Raw genomic sequence first — 24,636 nt, forward strand, 5'->3', positions numbered from 1 at the left:
ACACCAAATAACTACACCATTATTTTGTACCTAACTGTGTACGAGAAATGAGAGGTCTTCAAAGAGTTTGCAGAAAATGTGCATTATGAAAAATTATACATGGGATTTCAATATCTTTTTGCACCAAAATAAATTCACTTTTTAATTTCTCGAACTTTTTGAGGTCCTCTCGTATGTGTGAATCCCTATGCATTCTATTCTTACATGTATTACTCCCTGAAAGAATTAAAACAGGGAGAAGGCTCTGTTTTCCCTTCTCCCTGTTTAACCTGAAGTGTCTACAGAAAAGCCATATTCTAATAAGCAAGCCTATGAGTAACAGGACATCTAAGTTATTTAACATAACTTAGTGGATGACTTTAAACACAGCTCGACTGCCCATTCAGTGATGTGTGGGTATCAGCCTGTGCTAGTGGTTCTCTCTATTCTGTTCTCTCCTTAGCACACAGATTTCAACAGCTTGACGGGAGCACACTATTTACAGCTGGAGGTATTGGATGGTCAGCACTGCACTATGGGAGTCACCACTGCCTCGGACAGGGAAGGGGTAAAGCCTGGGGTGCAGGGCCAGGGCCACCAATCGCAGGGAAGCTCTGGAAAGGCCACCTTATTTGACGGTGCCACCTGGCAGAAAGAGGGGCCAGTTCTGCCCTAAATAATGCCCTAGGCCTCGGAGGCAGGTGCCACACACGATTAGTGGGGAAATTTTTAGGTTGTGGACAGCTAATTCGTCCACTGACAAAGAGCCCAGTTCCCATAGGGGTGGCTTAGAAATAGCTGGAACAAGAAAAAGTCAGGTGGAGAGAATAAATGAGGCCGAAAGGGTCTGCTGTTTAGTCCCTGCAATTAATGACAAACTGCCATACTGTAGCTGCTGTGGGGGAAGGGTGCAGGGGAGGGGGAAGGAGGGTGCTTGCACAGCGTGCCTGGAGTTCAGCAGTAAATCACTGATACACTCTCATACATCTGTAGAGGTGTTGCAGGTAATTAGCGGATGCGGTACATGGGAATGCAGTAAAAAAAAATCAAGCCAATTATCAAGCTTATATGCAACTGAGAAATCATCCACAATGTTAAATTACCAGCTGGTATTTAATCAATTAGGCAACATGTAGGAGAGAAAATCAAAGGTAATTTAGAATTCTATTTCCTAATGTATATCAAAAGAGGTGTTGGAAGTGGCGGTTTGAAGGCACAGAGACCCTTTCCAGGAGCGCCTTTGAGGCGTGCACGCCATCCATCCTGCTAGAGCGTCCACCGCCGCCTCCTGGTGCCAAGCCAAGCAAGCAGGCAACCTCGGAGCACACTGCAAGCCTTCACAGGGCCTGCTCCGTGCAGCACAGCCAAGGCATTGCAGGAAGTGGAGTCACGTGGGGCAGTGCTCATGACTTAGGTAGACATGTACAAAGTGACCATGGCCTTGTGGTGCCCAGCTTTGCTCAGCATCATGCCACCTGCCTTCCTCTGGACATTTCTCTTAACCACGTTTGGTTTTTATGTGAAAAGTAGAAAGTAGACAACTCATGGACTGATCAGCCCCCAAATGCAATCACAGTTCATCGATGCCAGTTTCTGTTTTCATAGCCCTCAATGTGTGTAGCATGTTGCAGGTGAAGGTGTTTATTACTTTTTATTTATTTATTTTCTTCTCCTGAAAAGCGACTTAGCCTTGGGTCTCGATTCAGTGGCAGACAGAATACCAGAAGAGCACTCTTCGTTTTTCTGGTCCTTGAAAAATTAAAGAGAGACCCCACCCCTCCTTACTCATAATCCTGAACAGAGGATGAGAATTATATCAGTCACCAACCACCTTCTCAGGCGTTAGTGAACAAAATAAAAAATGCCCTTCTTACCAATAAATTGCACTAGCATTTTAAGTGTCCCATTATTGTGAAGTCATTCAGTATGCACCATAATAACAGTGATAATAAGGAATTCATTTGGTATTCATGTGGATGTTACATCTAGTGCCATTGGTATTCTACTGTAATTTAGCATTAGTTAATGGGCACTTAAAATGTCACCCAAATGATTGATATCACAGTACTTTGTGGTTCCTCAAACTCAATATAAAACACTTATTTTACAAGTGTGAGTCAAAATCATTAAATAAATAAACCTTACCTTCTATAAGTTTGGGATTTTGAAAGAGGGGAATATCATTTGAGAACTTTAATATTAACATGCTGCAGATGGAGAGGCATCCAAATGAAAAACATTCTCTCATTGAAAAAAAAAAGAAGCAAACAAAGACAGTATACTTACTTTTAAATTACAGGTTCAAAGCGTACACTACACTGTAGAGCTAAAAATAACAGCTGGATGACCATGACTAATGGCACTTTTTGGCGTTTCTAGGTGGCAAATGAAGGTCAAGTTCTGTACTGTTTCCTTGGGGGTAGATACTCACACTTCACACATGCATTGAGGCATTTGCTCTGGGCAGAGGGAGTGACAGGACGCAATGGCTAAGTACATGGGTAAAACATTGCTATAATGAGAAGACTTGGATGGAGAGGCATACTTGCCATTTCTAGCCCAAAGAGCAAACCATCATCAGCACACCGAACACTGAAAAATAATCTGTACTTAAAAACTACTTTTCTATATTAAAATAATAAATGCTTTATTAGGCCAAGTGTCTGTTTATTTCCAAGCTCTTTACCATCAACAAAAGAGATTCTTCTCTCCCTGTACAGAGAGAGAAAAATGCTCTCTCCTTTAAGGATTAAGTCAGCCGCTTTTCTGCACAAGGGATAAATTTGAGTTGGAGCTGACAACGAGACAGAACAATGGCAAGAAGACTGCCCCTGGTAACAAAAACCGTAATGGCTGCAGCCACACTACTCCCTGCCAATCCAGCTGTGTGATGGTGGTTAAAAAATAATCATAAAATCACCAACCTCAGAATGCTTTCGCCAAATGTCTATGTTCTTGCGCTGAGCTTTCGAGAAATGGTCCCAAGCTTTTTGTCTGGTAGAAGCGTTGAAAACGGCCACAATCTGCTCAACTTTGGTGAACAAGGAAGTCAAACAAGACAAGTAATTTATGTTGTGATCACCATAGGGAAGCAAAGCAAAGACACTAGGAGTCTATGGATGATGTCGCAATAGAAACAACATCATCAATATCCATCCCTTTTGTGCCTTTTTGTACTTACATTTTAGCAAGGTTGGGGATGTCTCCCTTCAAGTCTGTTCCATAACTTTAGGTTAAACCAAACTCTAAATATGACTGAGAAAAGCTCATGGGCATCTACTTCCAAGCATCCTTTAGCTCTTGTTTTAAAATGTGATTTGATATATCTATGTACCTAGATCTACAGAAATATAGACAGTAGTGTGGGCATATAGAGATAGACACATACATAAATAGCAATTCCTGGGCTGGATACTTAGAAGTGAAGCTGGGGTGCAGTGGCTGAGTGGGGAAGAGCCAACCATGCATCTTTTCCTCTTTTGATCTCCATCTCAAGGACTTAATGGCAGCCCTCAGAAGACGTTACCGTGTTCGCGTCCCAAGCTGGGGCAATGAACAGTTGTTATCCTATCTCCCTTCAACCTCAGGGGCCAGTTTTTGTCTGTGGCTCCTTTCTTTCTTTCTCTGTTGCACAGACTGCAACCAGCTCTGCAGCCTGCTGGCAGGAAACAGGAGCCACCACATCCAACTCCGAGCAGACCCAGGCTCACGTCAGCAGTCCTGGCATGCAGGTCTGATTTCAACACCATTGGGCATCATCTGTAGTTCATCACAATCACTTGCACTCATGGTTATTCCAATATCTCTTTTAGTGAGCACCCCTCCCTCTGTTTTTCAAACCACTTGAAGTTCTGACTCTACCACCTTGATTTCATTTAGCACTTCTGTTGCTTCTAAGCATGGTGCTACTGGAATGATCAATTTGATGGTTATGAACAAAACTGCTTAGACAAAGGGATGGGCTCTTAGTAATACATGTTAGGGGTTGAGTCAAGCAACCCAATACTACTTCAACAGTTATTGATCTAGTAACTATGGGATTAAGAAAATTAGAGCACTGACTTAATCATATAATTAATTTTGGACTTCTAAATATTTAGAAAGGCACAACTGAAATTAGCTTCTCATAAATACTAACCCCCACCAATATAAATCTTTCATGATTCCCAAGGCTCTATTATGAAAAGGAAATCAAAGCTCCCCTAAAACTTTTGGTGTCCAAAGGATGGCAAAGAGCAATAGAGTAATCCCCATAAAGATGAATACTTTGGTGACACAATTTTAAAACTCAGCACACAAAGTAAACAAGCGGATGATGGAGCAGAAGACACAAGGTAGATTCTCTCCACTTGCAGTACCAGTGAATGTCTTATAATGCTAATAGGCAACTACTTCTCAAGCTACTGGTAATTTTCCTAGGAGGCTTATATGTTGACTGTGTTCCACCTCAGGGGAGCCCAACTCCAACTGTCCTTATTTAGCAATCGTTGTCATTATTTCGCAGGAATTTGTTTCACCCAGTTTGGATGGGAGGATTTTCCATTCGCCTGAGTCACACTCTCTTTGACCACATGTGGCTTCTTCCCTCTGCATCCTCACCTGGAGGAAGTGGGACTTCCAGACTTGTCACCTCGAGATGCTCCCAGTGCTGACCTTCGCCCCACCCGCAGCCCCCAGCACAGAGCACAGCTGGTGGAGGACAAAACCTGTTCAGCTTGACCTCATGGGCTTTCTGCTTGTTTTGTCTGTGCACTGCCTGGGATCACTGAGGATTTCAACTGCTCTTTGCAGGGCCAGCACAGAATCAACCCTAAATCCACTGTCAGATGAGATTATCTGGCAAGGTGGTGGTCATGAGATTATGAAAGAGTAATAGATTCCACTGCCTTTAATAGCAGAGCTATTTAAAAAAACACAAATATTTTATTTATTTGAAAGACAGAGAGAAATACTGATTTTCTATCTGTTGGTTTACTCCTCTAAAGGCCACAAAAGCCAGAGATGGGCTAGGCCGAAGCTAGGAGCTAGGAAGCCAATCCTGGGTTTCCCAAGTGGTTGGGATGGACCCAATTATTTGAGTTATCAGCTGCTGGCTCTTCAGGCTCCACACTGTCAGGAAGTTAGAACTGGAAGTGCAGCTAGGACTCAAACCCAGGCACTCTGACATGGGATGTGAGAGTCACAGCCAGCGTCTTAACTGCTGTGCCGAATGCCCACCCCAGCAGAGCTCTTTGATTGGCATCATTGGGAAGAGGAAGAGAAAGGCTGTCTTGATACCAGGACTGAGGGGTTGGAGGCTGGTAGTCAAAATTCTGCATTCTGTCAGGAGAAGCTATTAATAAAGACACACTAAAGAGAAAATCATGTGTTTATAAAATGATTGTATAAAGGTAAGAGACTAGGAAGGCACACGGAGGAGGACAGAAGGGCAGACAGTTAGACACCCAATACCCAATGGCCTAATACTGCACTGGTTTAAGGGTAAAACCAGATCCTCTAACCTCTCTTCAAACCATATGCATACTGCAGAGATTATCTGATTGAGGGAAGTGCCTCCTGTGACTAACACATTCCAGGGCATGAGTTCAATTCATCCCTCACTAATTCAACAACCATCTGGGGTCCTATCAGGTACCAGATGCTTGAGCGATTGCTAGAAATATATGATTCGGGCATGTTCCTCACCTTTGACGAGATCACAGTCTCTGGGGGAGAAAGAAAGGCGAGCAGATAATTGACCTATGGGTGACTGCTCTAGGGACCCAGAGAACAGAATAACTAAGTGGCTGGGTGGAGATCAGGGAACATCCCCCAAAGAAGGCCACAATTCTGCCAGGTCACACCTGCTGACGCAATGCTTGCTCGGCGGAGAAGGCAGGAGCCACTTACTCAAAGGTTGGCAGGGAGTGGGGAAAGGACCCTAGGAAAGTAGCCGGTGGGGTGGGGGTGGGGGTGGGGGGGGTCAATGTTGGCTGAGAACAAACCAGAGAGAACTGTGTACCCTAATACAGACCGTGAACTTGATACCACGGGTCCAGGAGGCATGCATTTTGAGTCGGATTTGCTTGGACAAAATGATGTCAGCTTGAATTAAGGCAGAGGCTATGGAGTGGAAGGTGAGACAAGTTACCATTTGACAGGGAGAGGGGATAGCACAAGGCATTGCTACCTGGAAAGAGGAGACAAAAGAGACCTGCAGGACTAGAGCTTGGGCAGCATTCAGACAGCAAGAGAATTAGCAGAGGGAGGTCTGAGAAAGAAGACAGGGAATTGGCTTTTGGACTTGCTGAGTTTGAGAATGCCTGCAACCCATCTGGATGGAACTGAAATATGGGCTGGGGGTTCTGAAATAAGTCAGAACGCAGAGATGTTGGAAATTTCCTGGGCCATCTCCACTTCTTGTGATTGTACACACCGTATTCTTTCCAGTGACATAAGCAATACTGAATGCAGTTTTCTTACAAACTTTTACCCTTTTCCTCGACACGTTTGCAAATCTAACAGGTTTGAAAATACTCTTGGAGTACTGACAGGGCCAGGTATGCTTCTCCCATTTCTGCAGACTGCCCCTAAGCCAGCCATTTGTCTTACAAATGAAAGTTCTTGGGCATATGAAGGGACTCTGAAGGAGTGCTTGGATCAGCAGGAATTCAGCATCACTGGGGGGAGCCCCCTCCAAGACTATCCCCAATGAACGTGATTCAGAGACAGCGTATTTTAAAGATCATGAATCAGGAAGACTGCTAGTATTGATGTCACCAGTGTGGACCCTACACTGTGTGTTGTCTACAGCAGGGAACACCAAAGAGAATTAGGATGCCACATGCGACTTCTTTAGTCTAAGTTGTACTACTTGCTCTACATACAATCAAGCAACAAGTAGTTACTAACTAAACTACAGGTAGTATCGTCAAAGCTCTACTTCTCAGAGAAAGAGAAAAATAGCAAACAAGATGGCACCAGCACCTGTCCAGAGAAAGCAGCTTTCATATTAAGCTATACTGCAAGCAGGAAAAAAATAGCAGATCAGCCCCTGCCCTAGGACATTCATCACCTTAGTGGTCTTCAGAATGGCAGCTGAAGGCCTCGCCCGGTTCTGTGTCAGGTAAAAAGCATCAGTACTGTTCTACCATGGCTACTTATTTGTTTAAGAAAGATCACTCCAAAGCTTTGAACATATCAACAGAAAGAGCTCTCTATACCTAGCAGGTCTGTTTCCCAAAGTTCGGTTTTGAGTGTTTGTCCTGAAGTAGATAATTTGAGGATCTCAAGAAAATAATCGTGGTGAATTCTTCAAAAGCGTACATGAATGCCAGTCTTAGATGGCATAAAGAGGCCCCCCGCACGCCCAGTGGGAGTGAATAAACATAACTGACTCATGGAGACTTGCTGACACCACTGAGCACTCTGTGTAGCTGCAGAGCCCTGCCAGGGACTGCTCAGGGGCTTCCACATGAGCATGTGTGGACATACATAAGCCCACGGAACATGCATGTGTATGCACATACGTGTGTACATGTTTCACATGTTTAAAAAATCATAAAACTGAGTAATTCAACCTTTGCTCTTTCTCTCCCCCCTCGACATTTGGGCATTCGCTGAATTAAAGCACACTTCCTCGTTGACGGCGAACTTCATGAAGTACCTTGAGAAGTACTTGTCCTTGTTCTTCGCAAAGCCCATGGGGACAGACCATGCTTAGACAAGCACCCCAGAGAGAGCAGGCCTCCCAGCGTGAAATCTCAGCCGTTCTGGACTGCACCTGCTGCTCCACCCCAAGCTCTGAGAAGACAAGCTTCGGTAGTGATGGGAATGGAAGGTTAGGCTCCTTCAGAGACTACCAACACAGCCCTCTCTCCTTCACTGCCTTCTTTCTCCCCATCCCTGTACCTCCCTCATCACTGTGCCAAAGTTAAACAGCTGGGAAACATCCCTAAACCTATTGAGTATCCCAAGTATCTAGAGAAACAGATTAACTTCTTATAGGCAGTAGGATGCCTAAAGAAAGCACCTCAAACAAATCTTCTAAGCCTGAGTTTTGTTTCTAATGTATTCTGGGCTCATGAGAGAGCCTTAACTCTGTAGGGTTCACAGGAAACTTTTTTCGTTTAAGGGATAACATCTTTTCAATCCTCCACGAAAAGCTCCTAAGAGATTTTCAAAGACAGTAACGAATGAAATAGTTGACTTCCCCTGCCCCAGCTGGCTACAGCTGTTTCTAAACACTAAAAGCTAGGGTGGAATTCTTTTATTGGGGAGAAGGGACTAAAGAAACTACAAGACATTATATGTGGCACTGGGGCTGAAGAACCTTGGCAGTAGACCTAGGGATTGCGAACGGAGGGAATACAGTGAAGAGTTCGGATTTCGGGACATCCAGAGAAGCGAGACAGTATCTAAGAAGAGGGTGCTTAAGTGTCAAACACCAGAGGAAGCTGCTACAGAAGACACTCCTGGATAGATGGACTGCTCGGGTGCTGGATCCTCAGCACAGAGAGCCTGCCAATCAGCCTGGTGGGAAGCCCAGGGAACGGAGGCACGGAGTGGCATTTCAAATTGAGAGGGAAAGAGGGCATTCCGGGGTTTTGTCTTGAGATGGGTAAAAACAGCCCCATGTGACCTCAAGCGCTGTTAAACCAGGGCAGCGCCCTAGCAAGCAGACACGGGGTTTCTGTGCCCCTGGGCAGAGGAGGCCAGGCATCTGGTTCTCTCAGGGAGCACAGTGTGGGTAGAGGAAAGTGGATCATGCTGAACAAACTGACAGAAAAGAAGCAGGATGGCTTTTAGCGAATTTCAAGCAAGCGGGGAATGGTCAAATGGCTCAGATACAAAGATATTTGACAGATAGTGATTTTTTTTGAGATGCATAAATCTTGGTAGCTTTCAGGAAACTGTAGATCCCCTAATGAATTCCTATGTTCAAATGTTTTGGAAAACAACACAACCAAAAAATCCATGAGATTATAGTCACAATGGTTCCTTACAATATAAAGCACCTATCAGGCTTTTTAAGCCCCAGGAATCCCCTGCCTAGCTTATCCCTCTTAACTAAATAAAACACATGTCCATGGTGGGGAAAAGGGACAAAATGAAAACCACAAGTCTCCCTCCCCATCTTTAGCCCCCTGATGGCTTCAGTCTTCAGCAGAAATCGCTGTGACCAGATGGCAAAAAATCCACCCAGAGAAAAACTTCCTGGAGAACACAGTGTGTGTGCTGTTTATATGTTATCTTCTTTACCTACACAGAGCTATTGCTGTCACACATGTTGCTGTGTATCTGGCTTCCTTTCACTTAGTGTATCTTGGAAATCCATGCATACACAATCCCCTGTTATTAACAAAGCTGCACTGAACACTCTCAGACTTATCTTCTGACATCCTTCTCTAAGAATCTCTATAAAAAGTTCCCAGCAGTCCACAGGATAAAAGAGGATCTGAATTTTTAATTTGGAGAGCCACGGACAAATTGGACTCCAATTTATACCCATCAAGCGTTTTTCATACTGTTTACCTGTTGCCAACAGTGGATAATCAAACTTCATTTTGTATTCCTGGCGGATGAGAAAAGGCATCAATTACAGGCTAGCCAGTTCTCTGAACCAGCAATATCTACATTTGCAGTTTCCATTACAAATAACAGAAACAAGTCTGGCCCTTTTATCGGAAGCAGAATCACTGTTAAGAGTGGGCCTCCAGCAGGAAGGGCACAGAAAGATCAGGCTTCTGGGGAGCTTTTCTTATTCATTCAGATTTATTTATTTGAAAGACAGAGTGACAGTGAGAGGAAGAGACAGAGAAGAGAGAGAAAGAGAGAGAGAGAGAGAGAGAGAGATCGTCCATCTCCTGACTCATTCCTCAAATACTGTGATGGCTAGGGCTAGTACAGGCTGAAGCCAGGAGCCTGGACCTCTGTCTGTGTCTTGCACATGGGTTGCAGGTACCCAAACACTTGGTCAACCTTCTGCTGCTTTCCCCTGCACATCAGCACGGAGCTGGGTCAGAAGCGGAGTAGGCGGGACTTGAACCAGTACTCTTGCAGGGGACGCTGCCATCCCAAGCAGTGGCTTAACCCACTGTGCCACAACACCAGCCTCTTCTTTGTGACCCTGGCTTCCTCTGGGTCTCCACTAACTTCATTATTCATGCTATGAGAATCTTGTCATGGTTAGTGGCTGTTTCTCATTTCTTGGCACTTACGGGGCTAGGCGTGATGCCTGATGATTTAAAACTGCTGTTTTCAAAGCATGGTCCTGGAGCAGCATCCTCAGAGTCACCAGGGAAGTCATTAGGGATGCACAAGCTCAGCCTCCAGATGGCTGACTCAGACCCTGGAGGGTGGGCCCCACAGCCTGCGCTTTAACAAGCCCTCCAAACCCCTGGTTTCAAACATTGTCTCATGTAAATTTCCCAGCCACCCTCTGAAGTAGGTGCTATTATTATGGCCACTTCCTTGCTAAAGAAACTGAAATGCATGAAGAGGTATAATTACTTGTCCTAGGTCATATATTGTCAGGGACCACACAGCATGTGGCCTCTTAGTGGAAAACTACTGAGGCAGGACTAAAACAGCTCAGGCCGGAGAGCACTGATAACGCAACCTTGTGTGACCTTGTGCCTTAAGACCTTGTAACCTTTCCCCTACTTGCACAAGCATTGCAGCTACAAGATAAGCTCCCCCTCCTGCCCATGCCTGACGTTCTGCCCTCCTAAACGCCCCTCCTTCCCCCGCCCGACACCCTGCCTTTATGAAATATAAGTGTGTGGTTGAAAAATAAAAATTGCAGCTTGATCAGGACCCTTATCCTGCTGCCGTCTTTGTGTCTCCTGTCCCTTCATCTCTCCTTCTAGGTGTTCGGCCCCATAGTTGACGTCCCGCAGGACGGGACAATATATTGAGTAAGGGGTGCAGTTGGGAATGGAAACTACATCTAGCCGATTTCAAATCATGTCGTTATCACCATTATACTGTGCTCCACATCTCAGGAGCCCTGTCGTGGGTATCATGCCAGATGCTGTACCAGACACTGTGTACAAAAAGGCCAAAGATGTGGCCAGCCCCAAGGTCAAACCCTGGGAGGAGATGGTTCTGCACAAAGAACTCCAGTGAATCACAGCATGAGGACTGCGACAAGGGAGCTTGCAGAGGGTACCCCAGAGGGCTAGAAAGGCTTAAAGGATCTCTGGGCTGAAACTTACAGGCAAATAAAATTTTTCAACGCCAACAAGCAAATGACTTGAGGTTGTGACTGGCTAAGAAGTTGCACTTACCTCTCTGCAAGTTTATGGAGGAGAGGCCAGTGTCATGGCGCCGCAGGTTAAGTTACCATTTATGATGCCAACATCCCATACTGGTGTGCAGGTTCTAGTCCTGGCTGCTCCACTTCTGATTCAGTTCTCTGCTAATGTGCCTGGGAAAGCAGCAGAAGATGGCCCAAGTGGTTGGGCCCCTGCTATGCATGTGGGAGACCCAGCTGGAGTTCCATGCTCCTGGTTTCAGCCTGGCCACCAGCCCTGGTCATTGCAGCCATCTGGGGAGTGAACCAGCAGATGGCAGATCTCTCTCCTCTCTGTCTCTGTCTTTCAAATAAATAAGTAAATAAAACATTTTTAAGACGTTTTATGGAGAATGTCCAGACAAAAGTGGGCACATGGCTTCTTCTCATACCTCCAGTCAGGATGCTTGCCCTGACCAGAGCCAATCCCATGCCACTTGGGAGCTGCTGCAGGGGCTGCAGCCCCCAACCCACCCACAGGCAAGAGGCCTGTTTTCCCACCTATTCTGCCGGAAGTGCTGATGCAGATGATGGTGATGTGGGAGCAATGGGCGTGGTAGTGCAGCTTGATGAGCTCGTGTAGCACAACCAACTTATCTTTGACAAAGGAGCTAAAATCAATCCATGGAGCATGGACAGTCTCCTCAACAAATGGTGCTGAGGAAACTGGATCTCCATGTGCAGAAGTATGAAGCAAGACCCCTACTTTATACCTTACACAAAAATCCACCCAAAATGGATCAAAGACCTAAATCCATGACCTAATACTATCAAATAACTAGAAAACATTGGGGAAAACTCTGCAAGACTTTCACATAGGCAAAGGTTTCTTAGAAAAGACCCCAGAAGCACAGGCAATCAAAGCCAAAATTGACAAATGGGATTACATCAAGCTGAGAAGCTTCTGCACTGCAAAAGAAATACTCAACAAAGTGAAGAGGTAACCAACAGAATGGGAGAAAATATTTGCAAACTATTCAAGTGATAAAGGGTTAACACCCAGAATCTACGAAGAGCTCAAGAAATTCAACAACAACGAAACAATCCAGTTAAGAAATGGGCAGATTGGGAAGGCAGTGGAGGATGGCCCAAGTACTTGGCCCTGTACCCGCATGGGAGACCAGGAGGAAGCACTTGGCTGCTGGCTTCGGATCAGTGCAGTATGTTGGCCACAGCGCACTGGCTGTAGCGGCCATTTGCGGGGTGAACCAATGGAAGGAAGACCTTTCTCTCTGTCTCTCTGTCTAACTCTGCCTGTAAAAAAAAAAGAAAGAAAGAAAGAAATGGGCAGAGGACTTGAACAGCCATTTTTTCAAGAGAGAAAATTCAAATGGACAACAGACACATGAAAAAAATGCTCAGGATCACTGGCCATCAGGGAAATGCAAATCAAAACCACAATGAAGTTTCACCTCACTTCACTTAGAATAGCTTTCCTACAGAAATCACCAATGACAAATGCTGGTAAGGATGTGGGGGAAAATGTACCCTACTCTACTGCTGCTGGGAATGTAAACTGGTGCAACCACTGTGGAAGACAGTGTGGAGATACTTCAGAAATCTGAGTACAGACCTACCATATGATCCAGCTGTCCCACTCCTGGGAATTTACCCAAAACAAATCAGCATCTGAAAGGGTTATCTGTACCCCCGTGTTCACTCCAGCACAGTCCACAATAGCTAAGATATGGAATCAATCCAGATGCCATCACCTGTTGACTGGATAAAGAAATTATGGTATATATACTCTATGGAGTACTACTCAGCTGTAAAAAAAAAAAAAATTGAAATCCTGTCTTTTGCAACAAGATGGACACAACTGGAAACCATTATACTTAGTAAAATAATCTAGTCCCCAAAAGAGAGATATCATGTTTCCCTGATCCAAGGTAACTAATAGAGTACCTGAAATGTAATATATTGGAGTGAAATGGACATTTTGTGATTTGATTATTGTTTATAGCACTTGTCTCTTTCCATTGAGGAACAGTTTTTTTTCTTCATACTATTTGTTGAACTCTTTTAATTAGTGTAGGGTTAACTATATGATTATTAAGTAAACTGAAAATAGATCTTTGTAAAAATTAAGAGTGGGAATGGGAGAGTGAGGAGGAAGAGGGATGGAAAGTATTACTATGCTTCTAAATCTGTATATATGAAAAAATGTGAAATTTGTATATTAAATTATAGAAAAGATGTTTTATGGAGCAATCTGGACCACAGCGAAGAACGAGAGTGTCCAGAGAGAGGTCCCTGTCTTCTTTTGTGTCTACCGGGCTACAGCGGCCTTCTCAGCTCACTCTAGTCCAGAATCTCACTCTAGTCCAAAGTCCTTTCTGTTCTACTTTTTTGGAGTGGAAGTTGTTGAGGAGTAAGCCTCAGCAGGGGAAGCTTAAGGAGGTGGGCCAAGGGGCTGCTTTTCGGAATTGGATTCTATCTGGAGGACTGCCCATGAGAGGGGAGGAAGAATCTAGAAACCTGTTGGGTCAGGTCTTCGCTCCACTGCTAATCTTCTCTCTGGCTGGATCCCAAGGCAAAGGGTCTGGGCTGGACAATCCTCAACCTCCTCCTCTCTGGCTCTGTGGTGCTCTAGAGCCCCGAGCCAACCTTTCTGCAAGGGAACCAGCAGGAACCATTTGGGGCTTGGTAGGTCATGTATCAGCCTGCCCTGGGAGGTGTCTGCACACCCAAGCGGTCAGGCTTCCTTGGCTGGCGTCCTATCCCCTGGATCATGCTCTTTCATGCCTCGTCCTGGGCTCTGTTTGCTTCTATTGGGTCACAGATGCTAAGCTGCACTTCCTTTTCGGTTGCATGGACTCAAGAGCAGATCACCTCTGCCTGAAGTTGCTGTCCTGACACCTCGCATTCCGTTGATTTGAAAGTGACCCAACTTTAAAAGAAACGGTGTGAGACCTGGTGCGTGTATGTGTGTGGTTTCTGCCAGTGAAGCTCAGATGCAGTTTCTCACAGTCCTGCTTCCCATGAACACACACACCACATACTCACCTCCCTGACACTTGGCTGTAGCTTATTTCCCAGCCCTTAGACCTGGGCTCATACTAAGGTGGCGGGGTTTTCCTCTTTCCTGGGTTGCTGTGCTCCACTCAACCTGTACTGTTAGATCATGAAATCCAGCCCTCTGCAGTTCCTTATTGGTCCGGAGCGCGAGGCTGGTCTCATTGAAATCCTTTGCAACCTGCTTGTGTCGTTATCTGACTCACGCACAGACTTCCGGTGAGACTGAAGGGAAGGAAACTACACCAAGCTCCCTCAGGCCTGGCAGGCTTCTAGGGTCCTCTACTATCAGCTGTGGTATCCTGTGAACAGAACCTTCTGCGCTCATCCTAGATTTCGGAAGTTTTAGAAAACTGATTTTCTTAGGGCAGGCATTTGGGTTAATGGCTGAGCAAGCCACTGGCTAGGATGCCTGCATCCCATATCAGAGTGCCTGGGTTTCCGTCCTGGCTCCATACCCAATTCCAGCTTCCTCCTACTGTGCACTCTGGAAGGCAGCAGGTGATGGCTCAAGTACTTGGGTCCCTGTCACCCACATGGGAGACCCGGATTGAGTTCCTGGCTCCTGGCTTTTCTGTCTGGCCCAACCCCAGCCAGCCACTGAGGACACTTGGAGAGTGAACTGGAAGATGGGAACTCTGTTGGTTTGTCCATCTTTGTGTTTCAAATAAAAAGGAAAAAAAATGATTTTCTCTGGACATTTATTCATTTAAACCAAAAACATGCTTTTTTTCCCCCTTTATATGGAAATAACGTTTCCAGCATTGAATATACCGGCGAATACAGCTAGGAAGATTTTCGCAGTGAAATAGGAACCTGCCCTGTTGCTGAAGCAGTTACAGGGATTTCTCATGGATGAACTATAGCAATGACTAGTCCAGACATGGGAAAACATTTTAACACCCCATAAAATTCTTTTTCGACAGCAGGGGACATAGGAGCCAAATTTCCCTTGGCGGACATAAAAAATGTTTAGCTGAGATGTTCCTGAGAAGTAAATGATTTCAGAGAGAGCTTTTCAGGCAGAAAAAATGTGGCCGAGGACACCCATCTGTCTACAACGGGGATGGCGGTACCCGCAGAGTTCAGAAACCCCCCACATTTCACTCCAGCACTTAGCACATGACCTGGCACTGAGGAGGCACCCGATAAATATTTGTGAAATGGACTGAATCATTCATTCAAACGCCTGAGGCTTTTACGATTTGAGCTGAGAAGACAGACGAGGACCTGACAGAGGAGAGCGTCAGGGCCCCGCGCAGTCGTCTCTGACAATAACTCTGACCCGTCTACAGCGCCTGCCTGCTGCTGCACACTCGCCGTCGCAGCCCGGCACTGACACGACACCTGCGCGCAGGACTGCGTGTTGCGTTCCCGTCTTTCGGGATTGCAGCAGATGCTTTTGACATGGCGGCTGGGCTCTGGCAGACACTGGTGGTATTTAAGATTGCCAGAGATGTGAGGGGATGGTAGTCATTGGCATGGTGAGAACTGAGGAGCTCCAGAAAATCTTAGTGGATTACCTGGTCGAGCCCTTTCACTGGAGAGATGAGAAAATGGAGCCTCCTCCGGCAGCTTAAGAGCCTTTCCCAAAGTGATGTGGCTAACGGAGGCCTAAGCCAGCAACGCAGCCTGGATGCCCGCTCATGGCCTCTTTCATGTCTACACAGTCGGCCCTCCACTGTTCACTGTTTTCCAAGACTTAGAATGAGGTTCATGTCACGCATGGAGTCCTAACCTTCCGGTATCCAATCTGAACTAACACTAAAGCAATACTATTATGCTGCTGCTGTAAAATTCACAACACAAGTGTATTCTGTGCATCTTACCCTAGAAAGCATGGCGTAGTAGCAGTAAGCCAGTTGAGACCACGGTTTGTGCAAAAAAAGCAATGTTTAGAGTATGTTTTGCAGTGTGTATGTTCCTGCTCAATTTCTAGCCCCACCTTCATTTCTACCTCTGATGGCTCAACAATCTATATTTGTACTCAGGTCTGCCATGTGCTGACAAGAGTGATGCCAGGCACAGATGTGGCACTGTGAGATAAGAAAAAGAGAACTGGAAATGACCTGTAGCTTCATTTAGCTTAAAATCTTGCCAAGGGGGGAAAAAAAAAGAAAAGAAAAAAAAGAAAAAAAAAAACCACCAAAACCCAAAAAAAACTAGCAAGCTGGATGCACATAAAACAATTAGTAAAAAATGAAGCACTAAGGTGGGTAGTATTAACGAGCACAGCCTAAGATAGGAGAAAGGGAGATGGTGATGGAGAAGTTTTCCCGGAGGACACCTGACAGCAGTGGAACCTAGAGGGAACATTTCAAGCAAGGCATGTCGCATAAGCAGATGTGTGGAGGTGGGAGCCAGGGAAGTGCTGGGAGAAAATGGGATTCAGTGTGATGCCAGCACGCCTCTTCAGTTCTACCTGTTAGCTATGGGTTTACAGTTACAATCTCCTCCTCTGATCATTTTCATTAAAAAGCAAAACACACGGGGCTGGTGTTGCGGTGCAGCAGGTTAAGCCGCTGCCTGCAATTGTAGCATTTCATGTGAGGGCTGCTCAAGTCCCAGCTGCTCTGCATCTGATCCAGTTCACTCCCTGCTAATGCACCTGGGGAGGCAGTGGAAGATGGCCCAAGTGCTTCGGCCTCCGTCACTCACATGGAAGACCCGGATGGAGTTCCGGGCTCTTGGTTTGGCCTGGCCCAGCTCCTGCCATTGCAGCCATTTGGGGAGTAAACTGGCAGGTGGAAGATTGATCTCTCTCTCTCCTTTCTCTCTCTCTCTCTCTTTAACTCTGCCCTTCAAATAAATCAAATAATTCTTTAAATGTCCATGTTTTTTAAAATATGTATTTATTTTATTCATGTGGAAGGTAGAGTTACAGAGAGAGGTAGAGAGAGAGTTCTTCCATTCACTGGTTCACTCCCCAAATGGCCACTCACAACCAGGGCTGGGACAAGCTGAAGTCAGGAGCCAGGAGCCAGGAGCCAGGAGCCAGGAGCTTCTTCTGGGTCTCCTACATGGATATAGGGGCCCAAGCACATGGGCCATCCTCCGCTGCTTTCCCAGGCACATTAGCAAGGAGCTGGATCAGAAGTGCAGCATCCAGGGCTCGAACCAGTGCCCACATGAGAAGCCAGCACTGCAGGCTGGGGGGCTTTAAGTCAACTGTGCCACAGCGCAAGTCCACCTGCCACCTGTTTGATTTTAGAAAGAAAACTGTACAAGGAGCCAAGAGTCTGTGCTCTAATCTGCCTACAACTGCCTATCAGGTCTGCTCTGTGAGCCTCAGAGTCTTTCTCTCTGCAATGAATGGGTCCCTGAGGTCCCTCCCGGCTCTGACATCCCATGCATGCTCACGACACTTCATGGCACATGTTCTTAAGTTAGGAAACCGTCCTCTACTGGCGTCACCTTCCCATTTGCCTTTCCTCCTCTGTGTTCCCATCTCTCTGACTGGGAAGCAAGTTGGGAATGTACCGAGGTGGGAATATCATGGAGTGTTTAAATGTTTATTAGATATGTGTGCATGTTTGTGTGTGTGTGTGTGTGTGTGTGTGGCAACCAGGCAAGCACAACTGATCACCTTGGCAGGCATGTGAGTAACCAAACACAGCGGTACATGCTTCCTGAAGCTCATAAACAGCTGCTGTCTGCGCTTTGAAATAACCAGCTTTGCTTGAAACCGAACAACTAAAAGTGGGCAGGCCGGCGGGGAGTTCCCAGGGAGCATGCATTTTTAAAAAGCCAGGAAGATCAAAACCCAAAAATCTCTGAGCGGGAAGAGCTGGGGACTTTGCTGCCAAATGGCTAGGTTAAGAAACAATGCAAAGGTGAGACAAGGATGACAGAAGGGGAAGATGACATGAGGAGGAGATGATTCACCAGGGATGTAGATGTTTCTCCTGCTTTTGCGGCTAGCAAGTGAAATGGATCCCGCCAGCGCAAGGGAGGGCGGGCCCAGGTGCCACACTGGGATATACAATGTCCTCATCTAACATAGTTGAAAACAGCACATCCATAGCGAGGAGTGAAAAAAATTCCCCCAAATGCATAAGGGAGTGGGTGGTGTACCCCCAAACTCCTGCTGCTGCTCCCTGATACGTTAAGCCAAAGCTCAGATGGGAACAATGCCCATTTGATTGTATTTAAGAGCTGGTGCTGGGTTGAAGACCAGAGATAAGAAAAATGTTAGCACTCATGCAAATGCTGGCACCACTGAACACCATCAAAGCTACAAGGTAACTGCTGGGCTTTGATGTAAGACCTTGAAATAAATCACAACTTTTCCTTTAGGCTGTCATTAATGGCTTTTGACTGTTTTTTTACGAGAAATTTTTATTAAGCACTGAAATTCAAGAATGGCACCTTCACTCTCTTTCTCCCTGATGGCCAGAGCGCAGCTAGAAAACAACCCATTACGGGTGCTTTTCAAATGAACGCAGGGTCAAATGTGACGAGCAAGGCAAAGCGATGGGTGCACTCAGCCCAGCTTCGTGGCTCACACCTTGTCTTGTTCAACCCACTTCCAGCAAAATTTATACAGGGACACACATGCTTTTGCTATGATTTGAGCTCTGCAATCCACCTGAAGTTTTCCTGGAGCGTGGGAAAGGAGCCCTCCCATTAGACACCAGGCCTGCACTACCTGCTGGAGTAAGCTAGCGTGCTGATCCACCTGCCTCTGCACTGCCTGGAGATTGTTTCCTGACACTCTAGGCTGTCTAACAAACAGGCTGCCATGGAATGCTATGAACAAGGGCAAGAGAGCTGGGATGCCATTCCTGAATATGGGCGCTGATTCATTCTAAGTGAGAAAGCTAACATGGGATCTCCATGTTGTTCGCCAGGAATACTAATGCAGACAAATGGCTTTGCTTTCGGAAAACACAGCAAGTGCGTCAATCACTATGGACGTTAGCAGTTACTGTGCCAGATGTAGCCCACAGCACTGATACCCAACACATCCCACCATACTCTGAACCAAGGTGTAGAAAGCAGAAAAGGCAAACGAGATGCACAGACTGGGGAGACTCCTAGCAGGAAATGAGATACATTTAAAATCCACACAATCAGGAAAGGTGCACATGCCTACCACGCTGGTCAGGCTACTGCCAAGAGGAGGGCTCTTCAAAAAGTTGGTGGAAAATGCACATTATGAGAAAGACTCTGTGTGTGTTTCGCGACTGTCTTGCAACAACATGAATTTCTTTCTTTTTTTTTTATTTTTGACAGGCAGAGTGGACAGTGAGAGAGAGAGACAGAGAGAAAGGTCTTCCTTTTGCCTTTGGTTCACCCTCCAATGGCCGCCATGGGCAGTGCACCGCGCTGATCCGAAGGCAGGAGCCAGGTGCTTCTCCTGGTCTCCCATGGGGTGCAGGGCCCAAGCACTTGGGCCATCCTCCACTGCACTCCCTGGCCACAGCAGAGAGCTGGCCTGGAAGAGGGGCAACCGGGACAGGATCGGTGCCCCGACCGGGACTAGAACCCGGTGTGCCGGCGCCGCAAGGCGGAGGATTAGCCTGTTGAGCCACGGCGCCAGCGGAATTTATTTCTGATTTGATTCTCTCCATGAGCTTTTTGCAGCAGGCTTGGATTTCCACAACGGATGCCAGGGTTTGTAAAAGCACACAGGAGAGAATGGAAAATTCCGAGACTGCTCCCGGAGATATGCGCTGTTTCTGTTGTGCTTCACCGACTTAACTCCAACCCAGGCTCACTCCATTGCAGGTATCTCCTCCCATCTTCGAGTCATTGTGAAAGGTCTTGACTATCAAAGACACAGGTGAAGGCCTCTCCAACACTCCAGGGCTGTGACGGGCACCCCTCGGCTATTGCTGTGGGATTTTCACAATCTCCAGTGATACCTGCCCACTGTGGAAATACTTCTTCACTGCATCACATTATAGGGCTGAGGGGCAACTCCCAAGCAGGAAGAGGTAGGAGGTAAACATGAAGGCTGGGGCTGGTGCTGTGGTGTAGCAGGTGAAGCCGTCATCTATAGTGCCAGCATCCCATATGGGCACCGGTTCTAGTCCTGTCTGTGCCACTTCTGATCTGGCTCTCTGCTATGGCCTGGGAAAGCAGTAGTAGATGGCCCAAGTCCTTGGGACTCTGCACCCACATGGAAGACCCAGAAGAAGCTCCTGGCTTTGGATTAGCGCAGCTCCGGTCATTGTGGCCAATCAGAGAGTGAACCAACAGATGGAAGACTTTTCTCTCTCTCTGCCTCTCTCTCTATGTGTCACTCTGACTTTCAAGTAAATAAATAAACCTTTAAAAATAAATAAATATAAATTAATTAATTAATTAAAAAAAAAAAAACATGAAGGCTGCTGGGCGGTTACAAGTGAGGATGCTCCGAGGCAGATGTTTCTATGGACTCTGTCACGCCAACCCTGCTAACATGCCCTGGCCTGCTAGGAAGGCTCTGCTGCAGTGTACCATCTCCCTCGCAAAAGCACAGCTACTGAGCTCTGTCAGGGGTTTGCTTTATTACACACTGGGACCTGTGGGTGGTGGCAGCGCCAGTGCCAAACTACGCTATGGTGTCACTGGAAATTTCTGGATGCACCGTTTCAGGTGTTTTTCCTCCCTGCCTTCCAATTTACTCATTCACTCACCCACTCATCCACCGAACATCTGTGGCATAGTTCTGTGTTCCAGGGACTTGGTACACACGGATGATGAGAAAAGACACGATGATTAAGAGCAGGCAAATCACCAAGCCATCGCACATTTGGATACGTGCCACAAAGTGCCACTTCATAAGGTAGACTGCCGGTGAATCTACCCAAAGGATGAACCAGAACAACTGTCTGAAGGGGTGGTCTCACAGCCAAGACCTAAAGGACACAAAGGATTCAACCATACAAAAGTAGGTGGAAGAGCACACCAAGAAGAGGGAACAGAATGTGTGAGGGCTAGGACCAGGAGGAAGGAAGCCAAGGAGGGGGACCAAGGAGGCTCAGGGGAAAACTGATGCTAAACAGACAGGCAGGGAGAGCCTTGCAGGCTAGGGAGAGCGAACAATGCTTTAAGTGCAATGCGAACCTGTTGGAGGGACTCAGGTGGAGAAGACACAATCTGACTTCTATCAGATGATGAGTGAGTCAAAGTCAAAGCAGAATGACAGGGACTACGTAAGGTGTTCATTGCCAAAGGTTTCCCAGTGGCCGTTCTCCCCTCCTTATAGGAGAGCTCCATTTTATTCTGGAGGGAAAGGGGCCCAGTCGAAAGTTACATTTCTCACTTCCCTCATAGGTAGGGCCATGGGTGATAATTCTGCCTAACAAAGACATGTGAAGTAGTCTGTTGGGGGTGTTTGGGCAAGTTTTGCTTTCTTGCTGTAATAATGCAACTCCCTTCTCTTCCTTCCTTCCCATCCTTTTTAAGCAATTTTAGCCTGGAAAAAGGAAGATGTGACAGCAGGAGCAGCAGCAGTCACTGTAAGGCAGGCATCTAGGGAAACTGATAGTGTCGCAAAAGCCTCAGTCCTCACAGCTCTCAACTCCTGAGCCAGTGCCCACAAACACCTGTGTCTGGATTTTGCTGTGTGCAAACAGAAACAGAATTCCACTTGTTTAAGATATGGTTTGGTAGAGTCTCCTGTTACTCACAGCTGGGCACTGCTCTGACACACCACACCATGACAGTGGTTCAGACAGCCTGGACTTGAGTGGTAGCCGGCAAAACTAAGATAAGCAGGCCAAATAGGAATGAGTTTTTGAAGGTAGAAACAAAGGGATTTCCTAATGCTCCAGATGTAGAGGTTGGTGGGGAGGAGCTGTTGGGTTAACTAATGCTCCTAAGATTTTGGCTGGAGGGGATGACACTGTAGCACAGCAGGTTAAGCCATGGCTCATGACATCAGCATCCCATCCCAGAGTGCCAGTTCGAGTCCCAGCTGTTCTGCTTCTTGTTCAGCTCCCTGCCAGTGCACCTGGGAAGTCATCAGAAGACGGCCCAAGTTCATGGACCCCTGCTACTTCATCTCTATGTAGGAGAGAGGGATGGAGTTTCTGGCTGCTGCCTTCGGTCTGGCCCAGTCCTGACTGTTATGTGCAAATAGATGATCTCTCCCTATCTCGTCTCTTGTCCTCTCTTTGTTGCTCTGCCTTCCAAATAAAATAAATCAATCTTTAAAAAAAATGATCTTGACCTGAGACAGGTCTCTACTGCATTTTCCAATATGACTTTATCAGTAAAAAAAAGCTGGTATTTGGATCCCTACAAACTATACTTTGGGGGTGGGGGAGTCTGGTTTCAGTTGTTTCAAACATAGGCTGATTCATATCTTTACAAGGCATTTTGCTTTTTTTCCACCACATCACAGGGACCTTCTTTTAAGAGGTGCCTCTTTCAATAGTTGTTGCTAAGAAGAATGAAACTCTCCCCTCTTTAACCCATGGCTGCCCTCCTATCCCCGAAGTTATAGTCAAGGGCTGAGTCTTCTCTGCCAGGGGGGCCTTCAAACTGCATGCAATGAGAACTTATTTAAAACTGGTGCTAGTGAGCAAAAGGTGAAGTTATAGTAATCATTCTGCTGTCCAAGGCTATGGCTTCCTGCTATAACTTTGTGTGAACTGCATTATTTGAAGTTTTCCTATGCCACCTCTCACTTTTCTATTGTCAACTCAACCTTCCCTTCCCTCTATCTACTCACTAATCCAATCTTGGGTTCCCTCCTTTAAAAGCTGATGTTGGGGCTAGCTTTCTGGCGGAGCAGGTAAAGCCACTAAGCATGACACTGGCATATCATGTGGGTACCCGTTGGTGTCCTAGCTGCTGCACTTCCAATTCAGCTTCCTGCTAATGTGTCTGGGAAAGCAGTGAATGATGGCTTAAGTGCTTGGGTCTCTGCACCGACATGGGAGACCTGGAAGAAGCTCCTGGCTCCTGAGTTTGGTCTGGCCTAGCCCTGGCCATTGCAGCCATTTGGGGAGTGAACCAGCATATAGAAGATCTCTCTCTCTTTCTTTCTCTCTCTCTCTCTCTTTCTCTCTCCCTCTCTCTTTCTCTCTTTCTCTAACTCTGCCATTGAAATAAAAAAATTTCTTTTTAAATTCTGCCAGTGCATAAAAAAAATAAATAAATAAATAAAAATGAGCTTTTGGGCCGGCGCCGCGGCTCAATAGGCTAATCCTCCGCCTAGCGGCGCCGGCACACCGGGTTCTAGTCCCGGTCGGGGCACCGATCCTGTCCCGGTTGCCCCTCTTCCAGGCCAGCTCTCTGCTGTGGCCAGGGAGTGCAGTGGAGGATGGCCCAAGCCCTTGGGCCCTGCACCCCATGGGAGACCAGGATAAACACCTGGCTCCTGCCATCGGATCAGCGCGGTGCGCCGGCCGCAGCGCGCTACCGCGGCGGCCATTGGAGGGTGAACCAACGGCAAAAGGAAGACCTTTCTCTCTGTCTCTGTCTCTCACTGTCCACTCTGCCTGTCAAAAAAAAAAAAAAAATGAGCTTTTGATAACAAAGTCACGTAGGCCCTGGCTTTTCACGCCCCTCTCTCGTTCCATCCTTAACAGACCCATTATCCTTCAGGTTTACCCAAATGAAAGAGGTGATAGGCATTTTGGCACATGTTAGCACTGAAAATAACACTTATCTGTAGAATGAATATGTAAATTGCGCCCGGTCACGATGGCATGGCTTGTGGGCCCCTGCACCTGGCATGGGATGGAGCATGGCCATTGTTACAGCATCAGTCAATGGCTTTCCCCACGAAGGCAACATCGGCAGCTGTGACATTAACTGCAGACACAGAGTGCCCATAAAAAACACAGATGCCAGTCCCCTCCTTTTTTTTTTTTTTTTGGAATAGAGCCCTGGATAATTACCCTATTATTCTAGGAGTAGGCCCTATTTTACATCCTCCATCAATTTGGAATCTGGACATGAAAAATCACCGGTATTAAGTACTTAGGGCCATTTTCTTTCTCAATGAAGAAAGGACAAAAAAAAAAGGAAAGACATTCTCAACTCCTGGGTTGCCCAAGCAGAAAGCCAAAGCTCACCTGCAATAAAGGATCTTGGGGAAGAGTTTTTTGGGTGGTCCCTTCTTCTTAAACGGAACCCCAGGACACCGTGTTCAAGAGCCTGCTTTGTACCACCAGCAGTGGGAGGACACACAGGTGTGTGTGTGTGTGTGTGTGTGTGCCCAGCCTGCAGGCATAGGTGCAGCTGGCTGCCCTACCTGGAGGGCCAGGCCTGGAGCTCCAAGGAAAAGCTACAGAAACTTTGCTCACCTTGAGAAGTAAGCTCTCAGGGCGGGGTCCGTGTTCCTCCAAGTTGCCACAGAACATGAAATAGGTTATGAGGTTGCCATTCAATATGAAGTACAATGGGAGATTATTGAACTACTTACC

At 46.6% G+C, this 24,636-nt stretch overlaps 1 protein-coding gene across 5 annotated transcripts in view; it reads right to left on the reverse strand.

Moving 5' to 3' along the window:
* ENOX1 (ecto-NOX disulfide-thiol exchanger 1) overlaps positions 1-24,636 on the reverse strand; it is a 599,613-nt gene that overhangs the window by 102,392 nt on the left and 472,585 nt on the right. For all 5 annotated transcript variants that reach the window (XM_062194137.1, XM_062194133.1, XM_062194135.1 and 2 more), the window contains one exon: positions 2,904-3,010. In XM_062194137.1, coding sequence (XP_062050121.1) covers positions 2,904-3,010 — 107 coding nt within the window. The remainder of the gene's footprint in view (positions 1-2,903; positions 3,011-24,636) is intronic.

This window comes from Lepus europaeus, chromosome 6, assembly GCF_033115175.1.
Source record: "Lepus europaeus isolate LE1 chromosome 6, mLepTim1.pri, whole genome shotgun sequence".
Lineage (NCBI taxonomy): Eukaryota > Metazoa > Chordata > Mammalia > Lagomorpha > Leporidae > Lepus > Lepus europaeus.